The sequence below is a fragment of the Panulirus ornatus genome, chromosome 63 (genome assembly GCF_036320965.1).
Source record: "Panulirus ornatus isolate Po-2019 chromosome 63, ASM3632096v1, whole genome shotgun sequence".
Classification (NCBI taxonomy): Eukaryota; Metazoa; Arthropoda; class Malacostraca; order Decapoda; family Palinuridae; genus Panulirus; species Panulirus ornatus.
This window is the reverse complement of record NC_092286.1, coordinates 6,858,473-6,885,081: the sequence shown is the minus strand read 5'-3', so window position 1 is coordinate 6,885,081 and position 26,609 is coordinate 6,858,473. Positions and strand designations below refer to the sequence as shown.

The window sequence follows — 26,609 nt, the reverse complement described above, 5'->3', positions numbered from 1 at the left end:
CGCCCTATAGAAGAGAGACGTGATTTCCACGGCTCAGCTAACCACTATCCAATTTCGACACCAGCGGGATCAGCGATTCCCCACTTGAACTCCCCAGATCAAACCTGTTAAGCCAGTCTGCGTCTCGGGCATCAGGACCCAGCAGACAAATGACCATGAAATCCAGCGAGGAATTTTTAACGCCTGTCAGTGCAGAGGGCTGGCCACAGTGCGGGCGTCGAATGCCAGACACGGGACGCCTGATGTGTCATGTGTCTTCAGGAGGCGATATTGCAAGGACTGGGCGCTCCAGAGAGAGAGAGAGAGAGAGAGAGAGAGAGAGAGAGAGAGAGAGAGGTGAATGACAGTTACAGATCGTTGGGTAAGACTCACTCACCACCAGGCCCACTAGGCTGACGGGCGACACATCGGCTGTGCTGTGTGTTAAAGGCACCAGTGTTGACACACTCCCAGCGATGATAATGTCCACATTATTCATAGCCTCGAGAGCGGCTACTCTGCCTACAACGTTCACAGGGGACAGTTGTAGCTAATGCAGGGCCACCGGTGGCAGGGTGCGCGTGCGCGTCGGGCCGGCTCCCAGCGTCCTCCCAAGCCTGGTTCAGGATCATTCCTGCTCGGGACGGCAGGGCAGCTGGACCCCGGGTGTGTGTGTGCGTGTGCGTCTTGCGTGTCTCTATCTCCTGTGAGCGGAGGAGGAGGAGGAGGAGGAACTCACTCACTAGCACCGAGTTCTCTCCGAGCTGTGGGAGACCCTGTGACACTCACCTACGTAGCTGTGGTGACAGATATATCTGTGGTTTATCCTGTGATTTCTCAGTCCTGTGATGAATGCATCAAAAATGAAAGTATCTTTGAAGATCTGTGTCTGTGTCGATCGCAAACGATGTCCACCTCGTTGAACAGAGGCTTTCGCTACGGAAAATATAAGTTGATGGAACTCTGCCGACCCTAGAACTTTGGATAACTTTCATGGGAGTTTTGCTTCGAATGTGTTCAGTGTTGTGAGAGCGGGAGGTAGATCAGCCAGGTGAGAGGCGGTGGTGAGTGTGTGGTGAGAGTGGTGCAGCGGCAGGAGAGTGGTGCAGGGGGTCACCATGACCCTTAGGCACCACACCCCCACCTGCCTGGCCCTACTCCTACTCTTGCTCTGGCCCACACCTGCCCCAGGTGAGTCCTGACCCACCCCCTTGCTCTGGCCCACACCTGCCCCAGGTGAGTCCTGATCTCCTACTCTGGCCCTCGCCTATTTTAGGTGAGTCTTAACCTCAACCTTCAGATAAGTTCTTGCTTCATTAATTCCTTCTGTCTTCAAGGAGCTGCCGCAGCGCATAGGTAGCTTGCCACGTCCACCGGGCTGTATCAGAGGTTGTATATATATATATATATATATATATATATATATATATATATATATATATATATATATATATATATATATTATCCCTGGGGATTGGGGAGAAAGAATACTTCCCACGTATTCCCTGCGTGTCGTAGAAGGCGACTAAAAGGGAAGGGAGCGGGGAGCTAGAAAACCTCCCCTCTCATTTTTGATTTTCCAAAAGAAGGAACAGAGAAGGGGGCCAAGTGAGGAATTCCCTCAAAGGCTCACTCCTCTGTTCTTAACCCTACCTCGCTGACGTGGGAAATGGCGAGTAGTATAAATAAAAGATATATACATATATGTTAGTGTGAATCCCTGGGGATAGGGGACAAAGAATTCTTCCCACGTATTCCCTGCGTGTCGTAGAAGGCGACTAAAAGGGAAGGAAGCGGGGGGCTGGAAATCCTCCCCTCTCGTTTTTCATTTTCCAAAAGAAGGAACAGAGAAGGGGGCCAAGTGAGGATGTTCCCTCAAAGGCTCACTCCTCTGTTCTTAACCCTACCTCGCTGACGTGGAAAATGACGAAGAGTATGAAAAAAAAAATTATGTATATATATATGTTAGTGTGTGTGTGTGTGTGTGTGTGTGTGTGTTGTCAGACTCCGTCTGTATGGGGTTACACCATGAATGAAAGGTAACTTATGAAGAAGCTGTATCATCGCGGGGTACAATCTCATAAAAAAAAAATTCTCCAAAATTGTCCATTATTTTCTTTGAAGTAACAGTGTGTCAGGCCTGTGGAAGCTCCAGGAGGAGTGGTTCCACTATGTAAACTGCATGCAACAAGAAATCTTGTCACAGTAACGAAATTGGGAGTGATTATCTCTTGAGATCTTTCTCCATAACACCAGGCGGGACGGCATGTAACGTATCAAACTTTTCAGGAAACTAGTTAGAATTTATAATGAACTTCCGCTGAGGAAAATTTTTTTTATGGAATCAGAAACATGATTTACATCCAGGTATTCATCTGTTGATGTTTCTTGTTAAAATCTTTTACGAAAAGAGTATATTTTTCCCCCCCCCCCGTTTTAAAAGCACGAGACTATAAGAAAATGATAATTTCAATCATTGCTGAAATCAAATGGTATCGGATGGAAAAATTAAGTATGAATCGAGAGATTTATTCTCTCGTAAAGGTCGTGAAATTGCCATGTAAATTCAAAGTTTGTCTAGCGGCAAATGACAGAAGCCAATCAGTGCCCTGGACGATATGAATGTTTAAAGAGATTTATATAAAGGAAAACTTTAAATGTTTACTTCAGTGTATGTGGCCATGATACGGTATATACGTTTATAGCCACACACACACACACACACACACACATACACACACACACACACACACACATACACACACACACACACACACACACACACACACACACACACACACACACAGCATCAACCCTCACTGGGGTTTTCTTGTGTTCTCTGGGTCAACATGATGACCCTTCTTCACCCTCTTCTAACCTCGGACGCACCAGGAACATAACCGGGAGTTATGCATAACGACTTGTTTGCCACACCTGAGAAGTAGGAAATACAGACGATGCGAACAATATACGGGAAAAGCGCGTACCCAACGGGAGTAGCGCTCAGTACAACACATACTCCAAGAATTAGGGGGAGTCTGTGTTTACAGCCATGCTCCACCAACCCTGCCAGTGGCCTTGTACGACCATATGAAACCTAGATGTAATTCCTCCTCCGGCCATATATCATCCAACCTTGTCCACGACACAATCAGAGCTGCTGGAGAAGATACAGAAGACGACATACAGAGTCATCCTCAATTCCTTTATACCACGAAACCATTAGCGCTAAACCATCTATCTCTCTCCCTCCAACCATCACCTTGGAGGCATACCTCATCAGACATACGATAGTTCGGGAAGAAACTTCTGCTGTACCATCCCCGTCACCGTGACATCCTCTAAGCAGATATCCCTCAACTACCCTAACCCCAAGGTGCACTTCGGTACCACATACGCATTAAAACTCATTTGGACTCGTGTAGGCCAGGACAGGAACAACCCAATACCAGCCAGTGTAAATATTTCACAATAACCCATCATTTTTGCGTGAAGTCCGTCTGTCTGATTTCCACCCCCCCCCGTCAAAATGTCACTTTTGGTTTTGTAGTTATTATCTCTATTTTCCAGCCACTGGGTTTCATGCGTTATATATATATATATATATATATATATATATATATATATATATATATATATATATATATATAAGAGAGAGAGAGAGAGAGAGAGAGAGAGAGAGAGAGAGAGAGAGAGAGAGAGAGAGAGAGAGAGAGAATATGTGTGGAGTGGTGTCTTGTGTTGTTATTCATATGAATTTCCATATATATGATGATGGAAAAAAATTTGGTTTTATAATATATTCCTACGTTGGCATGACTGTGTGTGTGTGTGTGTGTGTGTGTGTGTGTGTGTGTGTGTGTGTGTGTGCTTTAAAACAGCGAGAAACCAAGTTTCCAAATGACCATATCAAGAATTAAAACATTTTTGGTCTGATGACGAAGAATTCAAGCATTCCTCCCCGGAACCAGGATCGTGTGTGTGTGTGTGTGTGTGTGTGTGTGTGTGTGTGTGTGTGTGTGTGTGTGTGTGTGTGTGTGTGTGTGTGTGTGCACCCTGATTCAGCTTAACTGAGAGTTCAATCCATCCTCACCAATGCGCAGTTTTACTCACCAAAATCATCAGTATTCATGGGAATCAACAAATGACACGGTATCATACATTTAGTTGTGGGTGAGGTAAGAAGAATCAAGTCTTTCTTCAACATTTAGTCCCGCTGAGCTGGTTCATGACCGAGGTGTTATCGTCGGCAATATGAAAGCCAAGAGAAAGGAAAAAGAAAAAAGAAAAATAGGAAGAGAGAAAAGATAGCAACATGATGAAATAGCAACGGCAACAATAAAACATCGGGATTGGATATCGGTTCGTGTGAAAGAAACCCTTGAGGCCAACAGTGTGATTAGCCGAGGGTAGGGTGAGTTCTTCTCGCCTGCTGAAGCAAGAAATGGAATTAGGTGAGGGAGCAAGTGTTCTATTCTGATGAGGCAAGAAATTGAATAAGCTAAGAGTGCGAGGCATTCACATCCGCTGAAGCCAGAAGTGGATTAAGGTGTGTGTGTGTGTGTGTGTGTGGGTGTGTATGTGTTGTCATCTGCTGAATCCAGAAGTGGATCAAGCTAAGAGTGCGTGGATTCTCGTCTGTTGGATCCAGACCTGGATTTCTTAAGAGTGCGTGTACTGTCGTCTGCTCAAGTTAACAAAGGCATCATCTGACGGTGTGTGTATGTGTGTGTGTGTGTGTGTGTGTGTGTTTACTATTTTCCTGAGACAGATAATGGTCGAATCTCTATCTGTTCACGTGACCCAGACAGCTAGGGTAAACAGTGAGGGTTTGGTAGAGCGTATATGTCCAGACTATCTGAGCGATAATAGCCATAGGCTCGCTCAATGCATCATAATATCCATAATGAAGGCTGGGCTATTGCATGTAGTACGCCCGCACAACCCTATAGTCTCGCTTCGGTGATGTCATCACCGAAGCGACACAGTTTCACAATATATTGCTCAACGAACGGTTGGAAAATCATAGTTTTTAATTCAGTTTCATATCAAAAATTCAGAGACAGACAGACAGACAGACACACACACACACACACACACACATCCAGTATTAATAATTAAGGGCCGTCAGTGATATCCTCTTGAAAATCCTCTCCTCATAACTTTTCATTAGTTTTATGAATCACCAAATGAACCACTGACCCAGGTCAGAGTGGTTTGGTGCTGTCTCGGTACTACTGAATCACCTTGTTGCTCCTGCTCTTACGAAAAAGATAGAAAAAATAAAGAAAATAGTCTTTCAAGCGGTACAAAGGTAAATGGTTGGATTGTTATTGATAACAAGAACTTTAAGAACAAATTGTATGTATAGAAATGTTCTCTGATCTATTTCTATACATCGATGTCCACATAATATCTGGACACTGCTTACTTAGACACTGGGGGCCTTAGGGATGTGGTGGCTAGCGTTGCTGACCATGAGTCAACATGAGCCATAAATAACCTGTAATTAGAGGACTAATTTGTTATGTAGGATGGAAAAAAGGTGTTTTTATATCATGAGAACAGCGGATAGTATGAACTGAATGAGAATTTCTAGACTTTGCGGGTGGTATATGGAAGATGAAAAAGCTGTGTGAAAGTAGAGAAAGTTCAAGAGATGGGGTCCTATTAGTGTAAAAGCCCCTCCCCGGTGAATATATATATATATATATATATATATATATATATATATATATATATATATATATATATATATGTGTGTGTGTGTGTAATATCTATCTATATACATTATATACATTAGTAAAACAACATGAACTGATAATCCACTATTAGTGCTACTATTGTTTGTAGTATTGCTACAAATTCTATTGCTACTGCATTAATGATACTGCAACAGCTGTAATGTTGCATGTACAAGAGATAGTGTGTCGTCAATACCATCAAAGTCAGGGTTCGTTCCTCCCTCATGCTACATTTTCCTCTCTCTCTCTCTCTCTCTCTCTCTCTCTCTCTCTCTCTCTCTCTCTCTCGCACACCCCTTTGTCCACATTCCCTCGTTTCTCTGAACCAATAACTTTTCTCTCGAAGAAATACCTGTTTTAATTAGCCCCTGTGTGCCACCCAAAGCTCATCATGCCATCCGGATTTAGGATCATATCATGATATGAATATCCGTACAGTGACCAAAAACGCCACCATTCTCTGCAAAACAAAAGACGGTTGTGTTTTTGATCGTTGTAAGTTCAGAGATCTGGTGTGGGATGTAGTGTGGGTAGCGTCTGTGCTCAACAATAGACCCCCTTCTATCTATGCTATCAGCTGTAGTCGTAGAGTATGGCAATTCCTGACTGTAAGTCTTCACGAGGAATTGGGCAAGACACGACTACCAGCAGGTAACACTGTTCACAAAAGATGAACCGTAAAAAAGCACAGATTACTTATGATATAAGTATGCGAATTTCTTGAATCCCTTGATGGCCTGGTCTTTGACCTGATCCTTATACATTAAGGCAAACTTCGAGCCATCACACCGAAGGATTCTCCTTTATTATGAATTAGTTATATCGTCGTTGTACTCTTAGGTCGTACAGTCGTGCTCAAGGGTCGTACTGTCGTGCTCAAGGGTCGTACCGTCGTGCTCAAGGGTCGTAACTGTCGCGCTCAAGGGTCGTACCGTCGTCCTTAAGGGCCGTACCGCCGTGCTCAAGGGTCACACCGTCGTGCACAAGGGTCGTACCGTCGTACTCAAGGGTCGTACCGTCGTACTCAAGGGTCGTACCGTCGTGCTCAAGGGTCGTACCGTCGCGCTCAAGGGTCGTACCGCCGTGCTCAAGGGTCGTACCGTTCTGGTCAGCAGTCTGAGAGCTCATACTTCAGAAAGTAGCAGTTTTACGGACACAAAGGTTACTGAAAAACCAGTACATTCTTTTTCACGTATATTTACAACTAAGAAATATATTGCGGGAAATCATAGTCATTTTCAGATACCAGGTGAAGTTGACAAATGACACGAGCTTAGCAAGAATAACAAAAGCCATAAATAAGAATTATGAGGTAAAAATAGCTGGAATTTGTAATGAGAGGAAGGACAAGACATACTGTGTGCAGAAAGTAGGAAGAATGTGCTAAAGTTTCTAAACTTTATCGCGGTCTTCATTACTTGATTGGTAGGGTGTCAAACAGGACACATAATACGTAATAAAGTTTTGTACTCCGGAGTCATTATACGTACATACAGGTATACACATTATATATATATATATATATATATATATATATATATATATATATATATATATATATATATATATATATATATATATATATTATATTCATACAAGTAAATAGATAACACACGAACAAACTACTATACTGCTAAAATCACTTAAGGCATACAATAAATCTTAGCATAATCTACAGCTAATGAAAAACCGATGAAGGTCTGTATTTTTCCTTTCCTCTGCGAGAGATCTTGAGTCCACAGCACGGACCATAAACAAGCACCCAGAGTGCTTGAAAATACCCCAGCCGCACCAGCGACCAGCCTGATCGGACATAGATTTCTGAGCAATGTAAATACTTGGCTGAAGGCGATCGGAATACCCAACGAATATAAGATTATTCAGCCTTCACTGGAGCCTCGGCGATTTAAGATTTCCAGGAAGGAGCTGGCTAGATGTATTGACCTCACGCCCTGAGGGTAATGATAGCAGAGACCTTCTCATGGCCCCCCCCCTAACATATTATTCTCATTTCTCATGCAGTCATAAATCGCTGGAGTGGTACACATGGCATTGTGTCAGCCCGGCTACCCCATGCGTTTCTTGGCCAGGCCCTCTAACTTAGGCGTAGGTATGTTTATATGACAGTGTGCAAGTGTGGTACTGCTTCTTCATCGTTGGCCTATTCGACACTATGGAGAAGGAGTTTTGCAGTATACTCGCGTGCTCGAATCTCTTATCGTGTTGCTTATTCATTACTGGGGCTTATGAATTTCGCCAGTTGTGGTGGCGTTACTTTCCCTTGGCTCAGCTTTGATCCATGAGTCCACGACTCCGTTGGTGAAAAAATGCTTTCTCACGTCCCTCAGTACACTTCCTCGCCTCCTTGTATACTTCCTCACACACCACCTCCTTCCCACGTCTCCACTTCCTCTCCGTACACCATCTTGACTTAACTCCCACTCACGACTTCAAAGAGACGTTCGATATTAACATAATCATGACCGCTTAAGAATCTTTGTGTTCTTCTTCTTCCTTCTAAAATTGGACAGCCTCGAGGCGGGGGCGAGGGGCTTCTCCTCTCTATGCATCACTGAATGAAGCCAATTTTGCCCTGATTTCCGACGGGAGCCTTTCAACAACGCTTTCCGGCTCTCCCATTTGGCTTCTTAGGTGAGGAGACCAGACAATGGCGGTGTAGCTCACCTTACCACGTAGTGTGTATACCACTGTCCATGTAATTGGATCTAAGTATCGTAATATACTCGTCTGTTTTCCTGAAACGCATAAACGTTATTTCTAACTCTGTCACTGGAGTTCTATTTTTGAAGTCAAAATACCTTCCTTCCTACAATACATTATTTTTTTTGAAATCCTTTAAAGAAGAGGGTGAAAAAACTCTCTCTTCCCCTGATCACCGCATCGTAAGAAGGAAATGTCTTAGATTGCATTTCCACCTCCAGGAAATTCGTGAGTGCGGTGTGAGTTCGTGCGAGAATATTAGAGGATATTTCGAGCTTCTTTGTAATCTAAGCTTCCGTTCTTTCCTTACCATTTAGACTACTCTAGTGGTTTTATTGGTGCCCTTTACCAGCAGATGATCACCATTGACTATCACCATGACACACCATCAACGGTCACCATCACGTAACACCGTCCTACACCATTAGATTAACACCACCGTCACCCATCAACACCATTTACACCATTCAACTAATCTTACCATCCATTTGCTATGCCAACAATACGAAACTGTCCTGCTTCGTAGCTTACCAACCATCCTCACTGACTATCACCACTGCTGCCAACCTTACCAAACAACTTTATCACCACTTACACCATCAAACACCACTAACACTATTACTAACGCTGCTAACCAATCTCCAACATTCACTGTAACACCAATCTCCACCATTCACTGTGACACCAATCTCCACCATTTACTGTGACATCAATCTCCACCATTCACTGTAACACCAGTCTCCACCCTTCACTGTAACACCAATCTCCAACACTGACTGTAACACCAATCTCCACCATCCCCCACTTGTATGAGAATCTGTATCACTGCAACACGTAAATAATCACCAACTCGTGACCGCCCACTAGCCATCACCAACACTGATTATCATTCCATCCTCCACCAGAACCTGTCATTAGCTCCATCCACATCACCAATCATTATCAACTCCACCTCCTCCACCACCGTTCCTCACCCACACACCCCCGCCGCCACTTAACCACTACCATCACTGCCAACGCCTGCAGTCAACCACACACACTGAATCACCATCAAAACCCCCCTCTCCACCACCATCATTCCCCCCCCCCCCCACACACACACCTTACCTTCACTCTCCACCACCTGCACCACCACCCACACGACCAATCATCCCTGCGCTGTTATCACCCCCCCACACCCACCACTACCAATCAGGAGCCTCGTTTACAGCACCGTGGCAACAACCCGGCTCCAGAGGAGAGGGCAGTAACAGCGACCCGGCAATCTGGACATAATTTGCATCTTAATGTAGCGTCAGATTATCCAACACGCTCTACCTATACCAATGCCTTACTAATTCCTGCTCTGCGATTTTGAAGTAAAAAAAAGAAGAGAAAGAGGGAGAACAGTTGTAGACTCTAATGTGAACTTCATTAATAAGTTCCTGGGCCAGCTGGTGTGTTTGTATGGCGTGATTGTACAAGTTTATTCATCAGTGGTGTGTGTTGGACGGGTTAGCGAGGGGGCGTAGTGGGTTCACCCCTCAGAAACTGAAGTTGTTCAGTTCTCCCAGAAAACATTTCGGTCCATAAATATATCATTGTTTTTTCTACTCTATTTCTTTCGCTTTCGTGGTGGTGGTGGTGGATGTTAATGTGCTGGGCAGGGGTTGGTGTGCTAGGTTGATATCAACTAGGCATGGGTTAATGTGCTAGGTTGATATTGGTGTGCTAGGTTGATATCAGCTAGGCATGGGTTTGGTGCGCTAGGTTAAGTTCCCCAGCCTGTTTGTGATCGCTGTTAAAGGTTTGATAGGGTAACAATGTTGGATTATTGAGCACATTGACTTGCTTATGATGACCGAATGACTCCAGCAGATGAGGGAATATATATATATATATATGTATTCCCTCAAAGGCCCAGTCCTCTGTTCTTAACGCTACCTCGCTAATGCGGGAAATGGCGAATAGTTTGAAAGAAAAAAGAAAGATATATATATATATATATATATATATATATATATATATATATATATATATATATATATATATATATATATATACATATATATATATATATATATATATATATATATATATATATATATATATATATATATATATACACACATCGAAGGCCAATCTGTGTTGTTGTCCGATATAACCAGAGAACCATCGCCCGACCGACCCCCCACCCCCTTAACCTACGCATATAAATGACCAATATATCGAAATGGTACGTTCTGTATCTGACCTCACCCTAACCGTGGAGGGAGATAAGCAGGCCAAGACGACGACATCATAAAGCAAAGTGAACGATAATTCTGAAGCGAACGACTCCATCTAACGAGGAAAATAATTGCCCTTGGTTGGTCTGGTGCCGTCGTTACGAAGCGTGTGTACTGAAACACGACGCTCATCACAGCTTAGGCTTCAGCTGGCTGGTCCTACCTTAAACCCTCCTCCTCCTCCTCCTCCTCCTCCTTCCTCTCCGCACACTTTCCTGGCTGATGGCGTTAACCCACGCCTTACCTGACGAAGTCAATATCATTATTAGATTTATAGGAAGTTCGACACACACTTTTCGTGGAAGAAAGTATTAATAAACTACCCTCATTTTTTTTCTCTCTCTCTCTTTCATTCTTTGCCAAAATCCAAGAAGCAGCATATTTTTTCGAAGCTTCGAAGAGCAAAAGATCCGTGAGGAATGTGATATGTCTAGCCAATGCATCATATTGAACATCAAAAAGTAGATATGAATTTTTTCAGTACTTTTCGCATGTCATTAGAGAAATATCTAAAAAAAATGTGTATAGCTTCCTTAGAACTTTTGATTTTGACTTAGATCTTTCAGCAATTCTATGAAAGTGCTGAAGGAAATATGATAGACGCGAAGGACCGAAGTATTAAACTGTGGAGGAAGTAGAGGAAGGGGTATTGCATGTAGAAATTGGACATGTAGAAATTGAGGTAGGCAATGTTATGATAGAAACGGTGAGAGAAAGACTATACGAATGGGTGTATAGAACATGGATGACGGTATGGATGAATGATACTGCACTGTAATGGTACAGGATGAACGTATAGTGATCCATCTGACAGAGGAGGATCGAGAAAAAAGGAGAAAATCGGTCATAGGAGAATAGTTGGATCCCGAGGGAACAGATCCTCTCGTCGAACTTGGCAAGATGTAGGTTTGGATTGTAAAAATGGTCAAGTGAAGAGGATTAACTGGAACCCCTTTGCTGAATCCGTTGTAGGTGAGTAATGCCGCGAATTTAGGGTAGGAAAGAGAATGAATTTGGGGAGTTAGATCCTTTGCTTTAGGTGGGCTGTTAAGTAAGAGCTTTTGATGACGGAATGAAAATATGACGTTGTTATCTTGATTTACGAGAGACATAAATAGATACGAAAAGGACCGTGAAATGCTTTGGCCTCTTTATGATGTGCTTGCCGAGGCTGCTAAAAACCACTAGGGTTTAATTAAGGAAGTAGTGCTTATGTGAGAGAAAATGGTCATGGAAACAAGTGGCATGACATAAATGTGAGGGATATATAAAGTTTATGATGCCACCAAGGTCGTTTTGCTGTTTATAGCCGTGCACCAATTCTTGAGATGTAGTAAGCTTTGGCACGTTGGTCGTGGTAATAGCAGACATGTAAGCTTGACACAGTGGTCGTGGTAATCCCAGACATGTAAGCTTGACACAGTGGTCGTGGTAATCCCCCACATTCAAGCTTGGCACGGTGGTCGTGGTAATCCCCCACATTCAAGCTTGACACAGTGGTCGTGGTAATCCCCCACATTCAAGCTTGGCACGGTGGTCGTGGTAATCCCCCACATTCAAGCTTGACACAGTGGTCATGGTAATCCCTTGAGATATAAGCTTTGGCGCAATGGTCGTGGTAATCCCTGAGATGCAAGCTTTGGCACGGTGGTCTTCGTAATCCCCGAGAGAGAGGAGCCTTAACACCGTGGTCGTTGTAATCCCTGGGATGTGAGCTGGGGAGAGGGAGGTTGTGGAGGTGGGGGGTAGTAATTATGGGTTGCGGGTCATTAACAGTGACAAAGACTGCCAGCTGCCACAGGAATGGACGATGCTCTTTTCTCAGATGAGTCAGAAAGGAGATGATTCATATGGTTAATTGCAGCAATTCTCATGATTCTTATGGTTGATAGCAGCAAGTCTGATGATTCTTATGGTTGATAGCAGCAAGCGAGTCTGATGATTCTTATGGTTGATAGCAGCAAGTCTGATGATTCTTATGGCTAATAGTATCAAGTCTGATGATTCTTATGGTTGATAACAGCAAGTCTGATGATTCTTATGGTTGATAGCAGCAAGTCTGATGATTCTTATGGCTAATAGTATCAAGTCTGATGATTCTTATGGTTGATAACAGCAAGTCTGATGATTCTTATGGTTGATAGGAGCAAGTCTGATGATTCTAACGGCTACTAGCACTGATTGAGATATATTACAGTTGATGTTAAAGAAATATTTACAGTTCGTGTAGATGAAGGGAAATTTTTGAGTTGCTGGAAGAGTGTACAAAGTGTACAGATTGGAGGTTTTGTAATCATACACGAAGAGCAACAGTCACACTCGGTTAAAGATTAATCATAAACGCCATATGTGTCTTTTTGTGGTAAAGGGGAACGTAGTAAGGATCAATAAAGAGATAGACAGTTAGAGCGTGATGGTAGCTGTGGTGACCTCGCTGTCAAACTATAATGTTATGACCTCTCTGACCCCCCTTCATAATGTGACCTGTGGTGACCTTGCTGGCACAAAGTAATGTCATAACCCTACTGTGACCCCTCATTATGAGACCTGTGGTGACCTTGCTGGCACAAGGTAAAGTTGTGACCTTGTTGTGACGACCCGTAAATGATCCTGGTGGTTGACCTTGCAGGCGGGGGTAGTGAGGAGAGCGAGCCCAAGATCACCTGGGGTCGACCCAACACCAACACTGCCTACTTCGACGATAACACCGCAGCCAACGTGTCCACCATCGTGGGTCACAAGGCCTCCCTGCCCTGCCATGTCATCAACCTGGACAAGAAGGACGTGAGTCGACCAACCACACACTTCACACCATCATACATCATACATTATACATCATTATACATCACCATTATACACCATCATACATCAACATTATACATCACCATTATACATCATTATACATCACCATTATACATCATTATACATCACCATTATACATCATACTTCCCTTGTGTCACATGGTGGTTTTATCGCCTTACACAACAGCAGCAGTAGTAGTTGCCGGAATTTTCAAAACCTCCTCCTAAGCTTACTCTTATGTTCAAAAACAAAGATTCTTTTTTCTTTTTAGTTCCATCGGAAGATTTTGAGTGAGGTAAGCGTAAAGAAAACGTCATCCACCACTTGTTCCAACAATATTCTTCGATCATGATATATACGTATATTCTATGAGCCAATGTCTTTATAAAATCTGTGTTATTGTCTCAACGTTTACCATTTTCTCTTTCACTGGTAATTTAAGAGTGTATTACCACCATTTTCATCTCTTTCAAACGACACTGAGATAAACGTCCCCTTCTTTTCAAACATAAAATGATGAGTGCTTATTTATATACGATATTTTCACCATTCTTCTCTTACGTTCACTTTAATGATCTTGAGCATAATATGAATGTTTCTGTCGAACGAAATTTTTCTCTGCGCTTGCGTGGCCTTGAAATGACGACGTTAGGATTTGAAATGTGAACCGCTCTTGGGAATATGACGCCATCTTATCCACGCTGCTCTTTAAGTCTGATTAATATATACCCCCCCCCAAGAATCCCTTTTACGGGGCTTGAAGCCTACGCTGCAGGGGAGTGATGGATTCCTTGATGATACTGAGCTCCTTTCCGTCCATTAACTATGATACAGCCTCGCCAAAGGCGACTTTTCACTCGCTGCAGAGTTTGGTGCCACCGAGAGTTTGGCTTCCTCCCGAAAATAGATAATTCTGAGCGTTTGCTGGGAATTTTTGAGCATCATTAAGGAGAAAATAGTGAAAGTATTATATATTGATCAATTCCTGTGCTTCTTTTATTATGGGGATACATGAAGCTCATTCCTTAGGCTGGTTTACGTAGTCTTAGTTAAATTATGATAAGTGAGGTTTGACGGGTGGAGACGCTCAGCCTGTGAGTTGGGTAACGTGGCTTGCCTTCACCTCACGGATCCTCAATACATGAAATCTCTCTTGTTTTTTTCTCTTTCATTTTCCTTACCTTATCTGCTGGTAAATCAGCTTTATCTATAGGCGCAGATGTGGCACTCATTAATATTCTAACGCAACTTTTGTCGGATGATCGAAAAAAGATATTTTTTCCCCCCCCCAGCTGAAACGGATCCCACTCGACCTCCTCAAATATCCAATGAATTTTCAGAAAAAAAACTTTTTTTTCTTTCTTTCCGAACATCTGAAAAGACGCTGAGAGGAATTTCGATGACTACAGCAACTCTTCTTCTATGGGATAAGGGATTAATCCACAAACAAAGTAGCGGGAAGAAACTAAATAATTACTACACACACACACACACACACACACACACACACACACACACACACACACACACATACACACACACACACACACACACACACACACACACACACACACACGTAGGAGTAAAAGACATGGACTATATATATATATATATATATATATATATATATATATATATATATATATATATATATATATATATATATATATATATATATATATATATAATCTTTCTTTTCAAGCATTTATGATGTTTATTTGTTCCTATTCCTAACAAGGGTATCAGGAATTGATTCATTCCCAAGACTGATTTGACCAATCAACACGTCAAGTTATAACCTTTACTTAATCATGACAACAACATGATGATAACCCTCTCATGAACAGCTATAAATCTGACGAGGCAAATATTCATAATAACATTCCAATCTTATACAACGACAGCTTCTGATACCATAAACCAGCTGATGCACATCTGTTCTCTCTCCACCCCACCACCTCTGTACACCTGTGCCTGGACGACAGGTGTCGTGGATCAGACAGCGAGACCTACACATCCTGACGGTCGGCATCTTCACCTACACGAGCGACGACCGCTTCAAGGTATTAGTGAGGCCCTGGTGGCTTTCCTCGTGTCGTGTGAGATGAGATGCTAGCGGTCTGCTGTAAGGCTACCTCGGCTCAGAGGGGTTCGTTCCTTACCCTTAATGGCTCCTCGGGCTCTGAGTTATGAACCCCTCGGCTTCGAGGTGTTATTTTGTGATAGCGTATTTAGATATATTTTTGGATTATATGGTGTGTTCCTTTTTTCAGGGTTATCTATTGTTTATCTTTTTCTTTGTTATCTTTTTCATTGGATGGATCAGTTGTAAGAAAATTCCAAAAGGTGGTAATACGTATTATCAAATCAGGTAAGTTATAGCGAAGTAGACACCTTCCCACACACAGTAGTTCTGCTGTAGAAGTCCACTTTCTCCAAATACACTCGAACGGGTGGGCTCTGCCTGAAACTACGGCCATCCCTCATCTTTTCCTACTTGTACATATAGCCTATAAATAGCCTACTTGGCTATTTGCTGTTGAAAGTCGTTCCTTCGCCACTTTTCACTAGAATGAGTCTCTCACTTGAGAACCTCTTCAGTGAGTTCATCCATCTTATTTTTCTTCCTCACTTTCCTCCATCTTAGTTTTCTTCCTCACTTTCCTCCATCTTCTCCTGTGCTAGAGAATTTATCTGACAGTTGTACTACATTAGTCTCTAACCTTTTCTACTTCTATGCCAGTCTACTTTTCAACATATTTATCTGGATACATACCTGTATTTCCACATGTCTAATACTCATCGATATTTCATTCACCACACTTTTTCTCACAAGTCTTTTCTCCTGGTGTGTTATTTCCTCTTTCAGTAATACACTTTATCCCTTTCTCATTCCTTTGTTGAATTCTCCTCCTTTGTTTTTCTGTTTACTTATCTTTTTCTTTCTATTTTCCTTCTCCTGTATCTTTCCTCTCATCTCCTCCTACTTATCTGTTTCTGTGCCTCCTCTCACCTGCTTTCTTCTTTTCCCACTCCTGTGCCTTCCTCTCCTCCCTGTTGTACGCGGTGTCTCATCGTTTCAAAACTCTTGTTCCGAACCTACAGTATTCCTGACAGTTCTCCATTAAGAGATTCTGTTGCAGCTCCCTAGGGTACTCTCCCTAAGTCCTCCCACTGTCTCCAGGGCGGTCGCTATGCTCTAAGAACCTCTCCAGCCATCTCCCTCCCTCCTCCTGCACCTCTACCTCCTCCCTCCACCACCAAACTTTAGCTCCTCACCACCACTACCACCACCATCTCGACCTCCTTCATCACTATTACCTCCTTCCTCAGTCGCCATCATATCCTTCATTACTATCTCTTACCTCTTTACATTAGTATCTTTTTTTTTCTCTTTATCCACCATATCTGTCCCCTCATTCCTTAAACATTGATTCCTCCCTCCTCTTCCCATCTTCTCCTTACCTCAACAGCAATTTTTCCTCTCCTTTACTATCACATTATACCTCCATCCAGATCATTTCATCATTTGGTCTCTCTCTCTACTCACAACCATCTTTTCGCTACCTGACCACAGCCTCCCTGTCGCTCACTACCCTGCCCCTTACGTGTTCGTACTCACTTCTACAGCAACTAAACGACTTTGTAATGACAGAGCCTCTACGATCTAAAATACTCAAAACAAAGTTTATCAGCATACAGTAAGGCAAAGATGATTCATGTTTCTTATTTAGAAACATGAGCTATAAAACGAGACACAGTTCTCACTCTTTACAACTCTCTTGTCAGACCACGTTTAGAATACACAGTGCACTTCTGGTCTCCAAACGAAGACGAGAGAACTGAGAGAAAAAATGTATCTTGACCAAATACAAACAAGAGCACCAAAAACTAATGCCAACACTCAGAAACAGACCTATTTTTTTCTGCGTAGAGTAACTGCTGAAATGCTTTCTCCCCAGAGTAACCGGCAATTCAGTGTGTTTCCCATCCATCCTTACCTACAGAATCTCCACTTTAGTTTACTCTAAACTACGTGGCGTTCGTTCATAAGCTATTTTCATTATTGGCTTATATGTTTATGGGAGAAGTGGACGAGGAGGAGCCTTCTCCTTTGAATCCTGTCTAACTCTATATAGCTGAGGAATTTAGAACACTATTGCTGTCCTTCAGTAGTTAACCTCGTCATATGCCATAGTCTATTACCTGACTCTCCCTTCTCCTCAGGTGTACCATCCGGAGGAGAGCAACAAGTGGTACCTGGAGATCAACCCCGTCACCTTCAGGGACGCCGGGATCTACGAGTGTCAGGTCTCCACCAGCCCCAAGATCTCCCTGCCCGTCCTCCTGGCCGTGGAAGGTAAGGTAGTAGGGAGGGTGAGTGCGTCCCTCAGTGTCTGGTCTCCTAGGTGTGTGAGGGTGAGTTCTGACCCCTCTCATTTCAGAATCTCATTTTAGATTGATAACACTGGGGCGCCTGAATTGTATGGCTTTAGATCTGAATGGAAAAGTGCATTAGTACAAAGCTAATGTTATAATTAGGTTTACTGTCTTATATAACAAAAATACAAAAGCAATTCCACCGGATGAATTTGAACTTTTATGGCTTTATGAAGCTGTGGTGGTTCGAATCATCGACTGTGAAGTTATGCTTTAGATTAATGAACTAATGTATTTCTTTTTTTTTTTTTGGCGACGTAGTTAATCACCTACACGTATACTGAGTCTGTTACTGGTCAAATATTTATCTGCATACACTTCTCGTATGTATGGTAATGGAAACACATAAATTACTGAATCTTTGCTTGGCATTCTGGACCCTATGACACCGATATGATTTTGTTTGGAAGGTGGACAGTCTGAAACGCTGACCCGATGACATTAATCATGGGTGATGGACAGTCACTCCCCCCCCTCCCTGAGACCAAACCAAATTATGAGACTTGGACGATGAATAGTCCCGAGAGGACTGTATGACGCACATAAGTCTCGAGCAATGGCTAGTCTCCAGAGTCCATGCATAATCAGAAATACTTCTAAAGGCACACACTGGGTTTGTATGTAGTTACATCTTTGATCTATACTTTTTGAAATGATGCTACAGCGTTATGCGATATCAAACCACCTCTGGAGTGGTACTGTGTCCTCTTGAAGTATACCACTGTGTACTTATACACTTGTATTTACTTCACAATAAGTGAAATGTTGTCTTTCTGCTCCATAAGTGTACCTCGCTGGACATCGCTTCTCTAAATACCCTTCACTCACCTCCCTTCATGGTATGTAAGCCACACTGTAGCTAGGTAGGGTCACTAACACACCGCCACACCACATCCGTCATCACGTATTGATCTGGTAATAGTGTGGTTTAGACTTTCATTTTTTCTTTCTTTTCTTTTTGCGTTGAAAATGTGTTTTGTGTCGCTTGCCTTCAGCCACGACTCTCGTGTGCCCACAGTGCAGCAGGCGCAGATCGAGGGCCCGGCCGAGGTCTTCATCCAGAAGGGCTCCACCATCCGCCTCACCTGCCGCGTCAACACACACTCCGACAACGTGGGCGCCGTCACCTGGTTCCGTGACGCCCACCGTCTCGACTATGACTCCCCCAGGTGAGTGTTCTGCCCAGGTGGGTCTCCTCCCCCAGGTGGGTGTTCTGCCCAGGTGGGTCTCCTCCCCCATGGATGCGCCCCATCATGGTTGTCGAAGACCGTGTCTACTTTTCTGTCATTCTTGTCTCTTTCCTCTGAGCATCTCTTCTTTCCTTCCCTCACTGTCTCTACCCCCCCCTCACTGTCTCTCCTCCCCTCACTGTCTCTCCTTTACTGTCTTTCCTTCCTTCACTGTCTCTCCTTTACTGTCTTTCCTCCCCTCACTGTCTCTCCTCTCCCGTCACCACTACTGGCCTTCTTCCCTCACTATCTCTCACCCAGTCTCGCCTCAATCTGACGCCTCACCCTGCCTCACCAGCTCTCACCCTGCCTCCCTGTCTCTCCCTGGCAGGGGTGGGGTCAGCGTGGAGATCGAGAAGACCCCCACCAAGACGACCTCCAAGCTCTTCATCACCCGGGCAGGGAAGGCTGACCTTGGCAACTACACTTGTCTTCCTCAGTTTGCTGACGCCGCCTCCGTCCAGGTGCACGTGGTCAATGGTAGGTCCAGGTGCACGTGGTCAATGGTAGGTCCTGGTGCACGTGGTCAATGGTAGGTCCAGGTGCACGTGGTCAATGGTAGGTCCAGGGGCACGTGGTCAATGGTAGGTCCTGGTGCACGTGGTCAATGGTAGGTCCTGGTGCACGTGGTCAATGGTAGGTCCTGGTGCACGTGGTCAATGGTAGGTCCTGGTGCACGTGGTCAATGGTAGGTCCTGGTGCACGTAGTCAATGGTAGGTCCAGGGGCACGTGGTCAATGGTAGGTCCAGGGGCACGTGGTCAATGGTAGGTCCTGGTGCACGTGGTCAATGGTAGGTCCAGGTGCACGTGGTCAATGGTAGGTCCTGGTGCACGTGGTCAATGGTAGGTCCAGGTGCACGTGGTCAATGGTAGGTCCAGGTGCACGTGGTCAATGGTAGGTCCAGGTGCACGTGGTCAATGGTAGGTCCTGGTGCACGTGGTCAATGGTAGGTCTTAGTGCACTTGGTGAGTCCTGGTGCACGTGGTCAATGGTAGGTCTTGGTGCACGTGGTCAATGGTAGGTTCTGGTGCACGTGGTGAGTCCTGGTGCACATGGTGAGTCCTGGTGCACGTGGTGAGTCCTGATGCACGTGGGGAGTCCTGGTGCACGTAGTGAGTCCTGGTGCACATGGTGAGTCCTGGTGCACGTGGTGAGTCCTGGTGCACGTGGGGAGTCCTAGTGCATGTGGTCAATGGTGTATCCTGGTGAATGTAGTAAGTCCCAGTGTACGTGTTGAGTCCTGAGGCACGTGGTCGATGGTGAGTCGAGATGCACGTGGTCAATGATAGCTCATGGTTCACGTGGTCGGTGGTGAATCCTTTTTAAGGTGTCAGTTTATGTCCTTTCACAGGTCTCTCACCAATACAGATAAAAGAGGAACGCAAAGAAATGCAGACAGGAACAGGATACCGTGTCGTTTTTTGTTTGTGAAAGCCAAAGAGATCAGACACACAGGAAAAATACTTAAAAACATTACGTCTACAGAGGCACAAAACAAAGTCACTTGTGGACCCTGAAACCAAATATTTGTCATCTTTTTTTTCCATTCTTGAAAACATTTCTGGATAAATCATTCTCTACGTTAACAATCCTGCTGAGGTAGAGAAAAAAAAAAAGTATTTTGTCCCACTGGAAATAAAAGCTGTGCTTTACCGCTTTGTATTCATGACTACGAGTGAAATCACACTGATCTGACGTTAAATAGATGGTCAAATAGATATCGTCAAGCCCTTTGATCAATTCGAATACTTGAATCACTTTAAAACCACTTAACCTTCTTTTATTTGAAGCTGAATGGTTTCAAATCCTCCTGCCGAGTGTCATAGAATTTGTTTTTCCAGTCCGTTGATCTTCTTAATAGTTCATTGCTGTGTTCTCTCTACTATATCTTCGTCTTTTCTTAAGTAAGGTGACGAGATCTGGACACAGTATTCAAGGTGGAGACGCACCATTGAATTGTAAAGAGTCAGGATTAGTTTTTTTTTCTTAGATTTGAAATCGAATGCCTCACCTGTTAAGCCTCAAATTCTGTTCGTCTATATATTTTTTTGTTTCACTGTTTCCTCTCGCTGCTCAATTGACTTTGGGTCATCGGAAATGTTTTGCGCTTGTCTCTTTTTCCCCTCAGTTAGGTTTCGTACTTCAGCAGAATTCAAACTATATTTTTTCATTCTGTTTTTTTATTGTTATATAAAATCTTGCTACTTATTGATATTGAAATTCATTTGCCACCTTTGAACACAAGTCCACCATTAACTCTACATCAATTTGTGATTAAGACTCTTTAATTCCTGCTGTGGTATTATGTCCCAGCTTAGATAACGTCTATGACTTTTGATACCCCACAGCAAAGCTCATCAGAAATGTCGCTATTATGTATTTGACAATAAAAAAGCAGATAATTCACACCAATACATTTGCTCGTCACACGTATCACTTTCTTCAGGGGAAAAAAATCCCTAATACATTTTTAACTTTTCGCTGCAGGCGAGGAGTCTGCTGCCGTCCACAAAGCGGGGTCTGCCACAGCCCACAGCGACGTGAGAGTGCTGTGCTGGTCTGTGTTGCTGCTGTTACTGCTGTGTCAAGCCTGGCGGTGACCCCCTGTCCTGGTGAGTGGCTGTGCTAGTCTGTGTTGTTGCTGTTCACGAGTAGTTTTCATCATCCAACAAACGGACTGAAAGTTATGAGTATATATCATCCATTTTAACATCATATTTGACGCTGGATGTTTAAGAAACTCCCAAGGCTGACGGGCTAGACGCCTTTGACTGACGACTGAAAAATCAATCATGATGCACGAGAGCTTTCTGCCTCAGGACCTTACTGGCCCGGAATACCCACCACTGACACAGGTGAGAGCTGGGGGCTCAAACACTCAGGTCGTGAACGGTGAGTCGAAGTTCTTCTTCGACAAGTTTTCTTTATTAGTCTGGCAATATTGTATCATGATCATCTATGTTGTGATTACTGCCTCTATATGCAGCTCTGTGTGTGTGTGTGTGTGTGTGTGTGTGTGTGTGTGTGTGTGTGTGTGTGTGGGTGTGTGTGTGTGTGAGTGTGTGTCTGTGTGTCAGTCTGTGTGTCTATCTGTCTCTTTCCCTCTGACAAAAGACAGAAAAAAAGCGTAGAGAGAGAGAGAGATGTAAGAAACCGCGGCTCTGTACAAAACCCGAAGACGTGTGTCAGAGCAGGTGATGAGTCTGACCTTTCACATGAGGAGGAAAAGTTCACATGGTAACATGAGACGCTGGCGCAAATATGTCGTGTGTTTTACCCGAGCTACGTTGAAATAAACCTCACAATGGAAACATCACTCTGCTGGATTAAGAGAGTGTAATGCTTCGTTTTATCCCACGATTAACTAACTGACTCTAAATTCCAGTGATTGTGATCAGTGAGAATTATCCTTAATCCTGCACGTCTAACACGTGGTTCCTCTCTTCTTCTCCTCCCCAGTAGAGTGTGCGGGTGTTGGGGATGGGAAGTCTGGCTCCTCCTCCTCCGCCTCCGCCAACAACACCACCACCACGACCAACTGCGACTCCCCACCAACACCACCACCACCGCCAGCATCTCCTCCAGTAGCAGCATGGATGACGCGTTATCTGCCCCACATCCTCGACTACTCATTACTCCCCACATCTTCATTCCTCACTCCCCTTTATTCATTGCTCTGTTCTCCACTTTGATATCCCTTACCACTCTACTCGTGAGGTTATTTCGTCATATTCCTTCCTAGTTTTCGTCTCCTTTCCCTCCCGCTCTTCGTTCGTTGTCTTTTCCTTCCCTCCCATATTTCGTTGTCTCTTCCTTCCCTCCACTTCATCATCCCTTCCACGCACCCCTGTGGCATGCGTCACTCACCTACGGTCTTTGCCTTCGACTAACTGGCTCTCTCTCTGGCTGGTTCCTGTCCCTCAGTTCTCCATTTCTCCCTCTCACCAGGGGGCTTTCCCCCTCTCACCTAGGACCTTCCCTCTCTCACCTAGGGACTTTTTTTCACCCTCCCTTTCACCTAGAGCTTCTCACTCTCTCCTCCTAGTTGGTGCAGCCCCTCTCCCTCGCGTCCTACACTCGCTGGCTGCACTTGGCTGGAGACGATCGCTCTTCTCCAATATAAACAAGACAGAGGCAGAAAAGATGTGTGTGTGTGTGTGTGTGTGTGTGTGTGTGTGTGTGTGTGTGTGTGTGTGTGTATACAAATGTCTAAGATGTCTCCTTCCGTGGGATGGAGAACGAGTCGTTCACTCCATGATTCTTTTGACGAGGCAGGAACCTCTCTAGAGGCCTTGGTCCAGTCCACCTACCTTACTTTGATTTAGGTTTTGTCTTGATCTCGGGATTTTAAGGGATTACACGAGGCCAGAGAGCTCATGGAAGCATATCTGGACGCAAAGCATATCTGCTTGCAAATTGGTCCTTATGAAGAAGTCCTTGTTAAGTGACATGTAATGAGGTTTATTTATTCACTCGTTCCCACTGCCTAAATGGGACCACTGCTTCCCATCCCTATCTATGGAAATGGTAATTAGCGTGATGGTGATAGTGAGGATGATGGTGAAGTTGATGGTGAGTGATGGAGGAATGACAGGAAACATGATGGAGAACCATGGTTCAGAAGATGGTGAATGATCATGACTATGGCAGTAACTGACTGTGAATATGGTGAGTGATGGTCAGCATGATTGTGAATAAGTAAGCATGATTGATAAATAATGGTGAATATGATGTGAATTCTTTATAGTAATCAAAAGCAACTCTCCACTTCTTCATCTTTGGGCCTATTGTCTTAAATCGTGTTAGGGCACCTACTGTGGCTGAATAAGCCTGGATTTCTTTTCCGTTTCATTCGATATAGATTTTCCAAAGAATTTCATGGGGGTCAGAGGTCAGACATCACCATTCATCTTCACTAGATTTATGTATCTAAGATATCTAGAATAATTTGAAGAGTCTTGGCACAAAGGTATATATATATATATATATATATATATATATATATATATATATATATATATATATATATATATATATATATTGTAAATAACTATAATTAAGGGAATGATAAAGGAGAGTATGATTGTTTAACTAGATGGAATTTATCGCTGATTCCCAGGGTACAGGTAAAAAGAATACTTTCAAGCCTGTTGTATTACTTAAAAATGCCAGAAAAGTATTTTTGCTGCAGCATTTGGTTGAAAAGATTATGTCGTGACAGTTCTTTTTATTGTTATGTATTTGAAATATCAAAACTACAGAAGCTAGGATTTGTAAATGTATGAAAATCAAGTAGATTTCGATTTTTCTTTAAAAAAAAAGAACCCATCTTATTCTCGTAATATACAAGAGTCATATACAAGCTCATGTGAGGTCATAGTGTGTTTGTAATTATGAAATGTCAACATACTTTGGGAGACTTACACCAATTTCGTTTTAGAAATAGTCAGGCCCAAGGTACAGTAGTCCTGATGACGTACTCACACCAAAGTTGACATATTTTTGTAAATGTTTCATAAGATTACGAGCGTTCTTTCATATTTTATATGTGGTATGGAAATATTGTGGTCATTCTACAAGTGTTTGTATAAAATAAACAAGAACACACAAACGTGTCTGTGTTTTATGATATTCCTTTATGATGTCTTAAGATCCATAAGTGAGGGATGGTGAACACCACACTGTTCTGGAATAATATCATTTTGTTATGATGATAATGATAATGATAATGAAATAATGATAACAACAACAAAAACTACAACAATGATAATAGTAATAATGATGATGATAATGATGATAATGATAATGATAATGACAATGATAATAAGAATGATAATGATACTACTACTACTACTACTACTACTACTACTACTAATGACAATAATAATAATAATGATAATAATAATGATAATAATAATACTAATAATAATAATAATAATAACAATAATAATGATAATAATAATTATAATAATTATTATGATAATAATGATAATGATGATGATGATAATAATAATAATAATAATAATAATAATAATAATAATAATAATAATAATAATAATAATAGTAATAATAATACTAATATTAATGATAATAATAATAATAATTATAATGATAATGATAATAATAATACTAGTAGCAACAATAGTAATAGTAATGATGATAATAATGTCAAAAATAATGCCAAAAGCGTCATCTCCCACAAGTTCCTGCTGAGGCTGGGATCAAAGAGCAGGCAGTCATTGCCCCTCAAGAGGCCGGGAACTCTCCACCCCTGAGGCCAGTTAGTTCGCCTTGGGGTAGAGTACTTCCTAATTACGTCTGACAGAAATTGCGTTTCATTTACCTCCCGAGCTCCGTCTTCTGTCATCTTCTACGAAGAGAAGGTGATATGAGCCGTGAAATGAAACGTGTTCTGAGAAATCATATGATTCCATCATGAGTATTCTGTTTACATATTCATCACCAGGGTACATCTAGATTCACGGTGTGTTTCCCCTTGAAATCTGAAATGTATATTTCAGGAGGTAAATATGTGACGAGGTAGCTCAGCCAAGACTTCAGGCCATTTACATACATATGAGAGGTACTTGGCTTGATTACTGTACTTTTACGGTGTATTATTTTCTTGTCTTTTCATCCGTAGGTCTCATGAAAGATGAATCAAAGAGCTGTGTAATGACTGAAACAAGAATCATATATTATGTTCCTCTAGTTTTTACAACGTTTGGGGTCAACAATCGTTGACCCTTTATCCGCGACGCGTGCGATCTGTGGCCTTCAGGGACATGGTTCGATCCTTGGATCTGGCGCCCTGACCTTTGACCTGAGCCTCCATAGTGGTGGTCGTAAGCCGAGCCACCACACCCAAAAGTGTGGTACAGCGCGTACCCCAGGATCGTACTGCCGTGCACTCAAGGTGCTGTTCTGGTTGTACCTTTGGGATTAATCTTAGGAATTGTGGTAGATAGATAGATAATGAGAGAGAGAGAGAGAGAGAGAGAGAGAGAGAGAGAGAGAGAGAGAGAGAGAGAGAGAGAGAGAGAGAGAGAGAGAGAGAGAGAGATTTCGTACCTCAGAGCACTTACGAATAGAATCTTTGAGTACACTGGGCAAAGAGAAAACAAAATATTTCCTGTGCTTGGCCACCTAATTAAGCCACTAAATAACTAGAAATATGCCACGTGACTTTGTGGACCCAAGTTCGAGATGAGTGAAAAGTCGTTCTTCTCAAGTTGCCCCAGAAATTCAACTTTCCCCCGCAGCTTACTGCAGCGTAGCCCTGTTAACAAGGTTCCAGAACCACAAGAAAAAGTTGCTTTGGAGACTTCACAAATAACCTTTAATGAAAATCAGCTTAATTCTCTCTCTCTCTCTCTCTCTCTCTCTCTCTCTCTCTCTCTCTCTCTCTCTCTCTCTCTCTCTCTC

General features: G+C 43.0%; 1 protein-coding gene across 2 annotated transcripts; it reads left to right on the top strand.

The window, feature by feature from the left end:
- The first annotated feature begins 331 nt into the window (after positions 1-331).
- On the top strand, positions 332-24,779 carry LOC139745881 (kin of IRRE-like protein 1). 2 transcript variants are annotated; one of them, XM_071656530.1, is made up of 8 exons: positions 332-1,170; positions 13,341-13,495; positions 15,499-15,576; positions 17,741-17,873; positions 18,972-19,122; positions 19,514-19,662; positions 21,672-21,796; positions 22,647-24,779. In XM_071656530.1, the coding sequence occupies exons 1-7, from the start codon at positions 1,098-1,100 to the stop codon at positions 21,782-21,784; spliced, it is 852 nt and encodes a 283-aa protein (XP_071512631.1). In that variant the 5' UTR covers positions 332-1,097; the 3' UTR covers positions 21,785-21,796; positions 22,647-24,779. The 2 variants fall into 2 exon arrangements, with proteins under 2 accessions (XP_071512631.1, XP_071512630.1); XM_071656529.1 differs by having other exon boundaries at positions 22,644-24,779.
- The last annotated feature ends 1,830 nt before the right edge of the window (positions 24,780-26,609 follow it).

Bases quoted from the DNA above. Each gene is read 5' to 3' on its own strand.
- LOC139745881 (XM_071656530.1), top strand. From the start codon at position 1,098: ATGACCCTTAGGCACCACACCCCCACCTGCCTGGCCCTACTCCTACTC. The intron at 1,171-13,340 runs GTGAGTCCTGAC...TTGACCTTGCAG, and splicing joins CTGGCCCACACCTGCCCCAG to GCGGGGGTAGTGAGGAGAGC. The intron at 13,496-15,498 runs GTGAGTCGACCA...CCTGGACGACAG, and splicing joins TCAACCTGGACAAGAAGGAC to GTGTCGTGGATCAGACAGCG.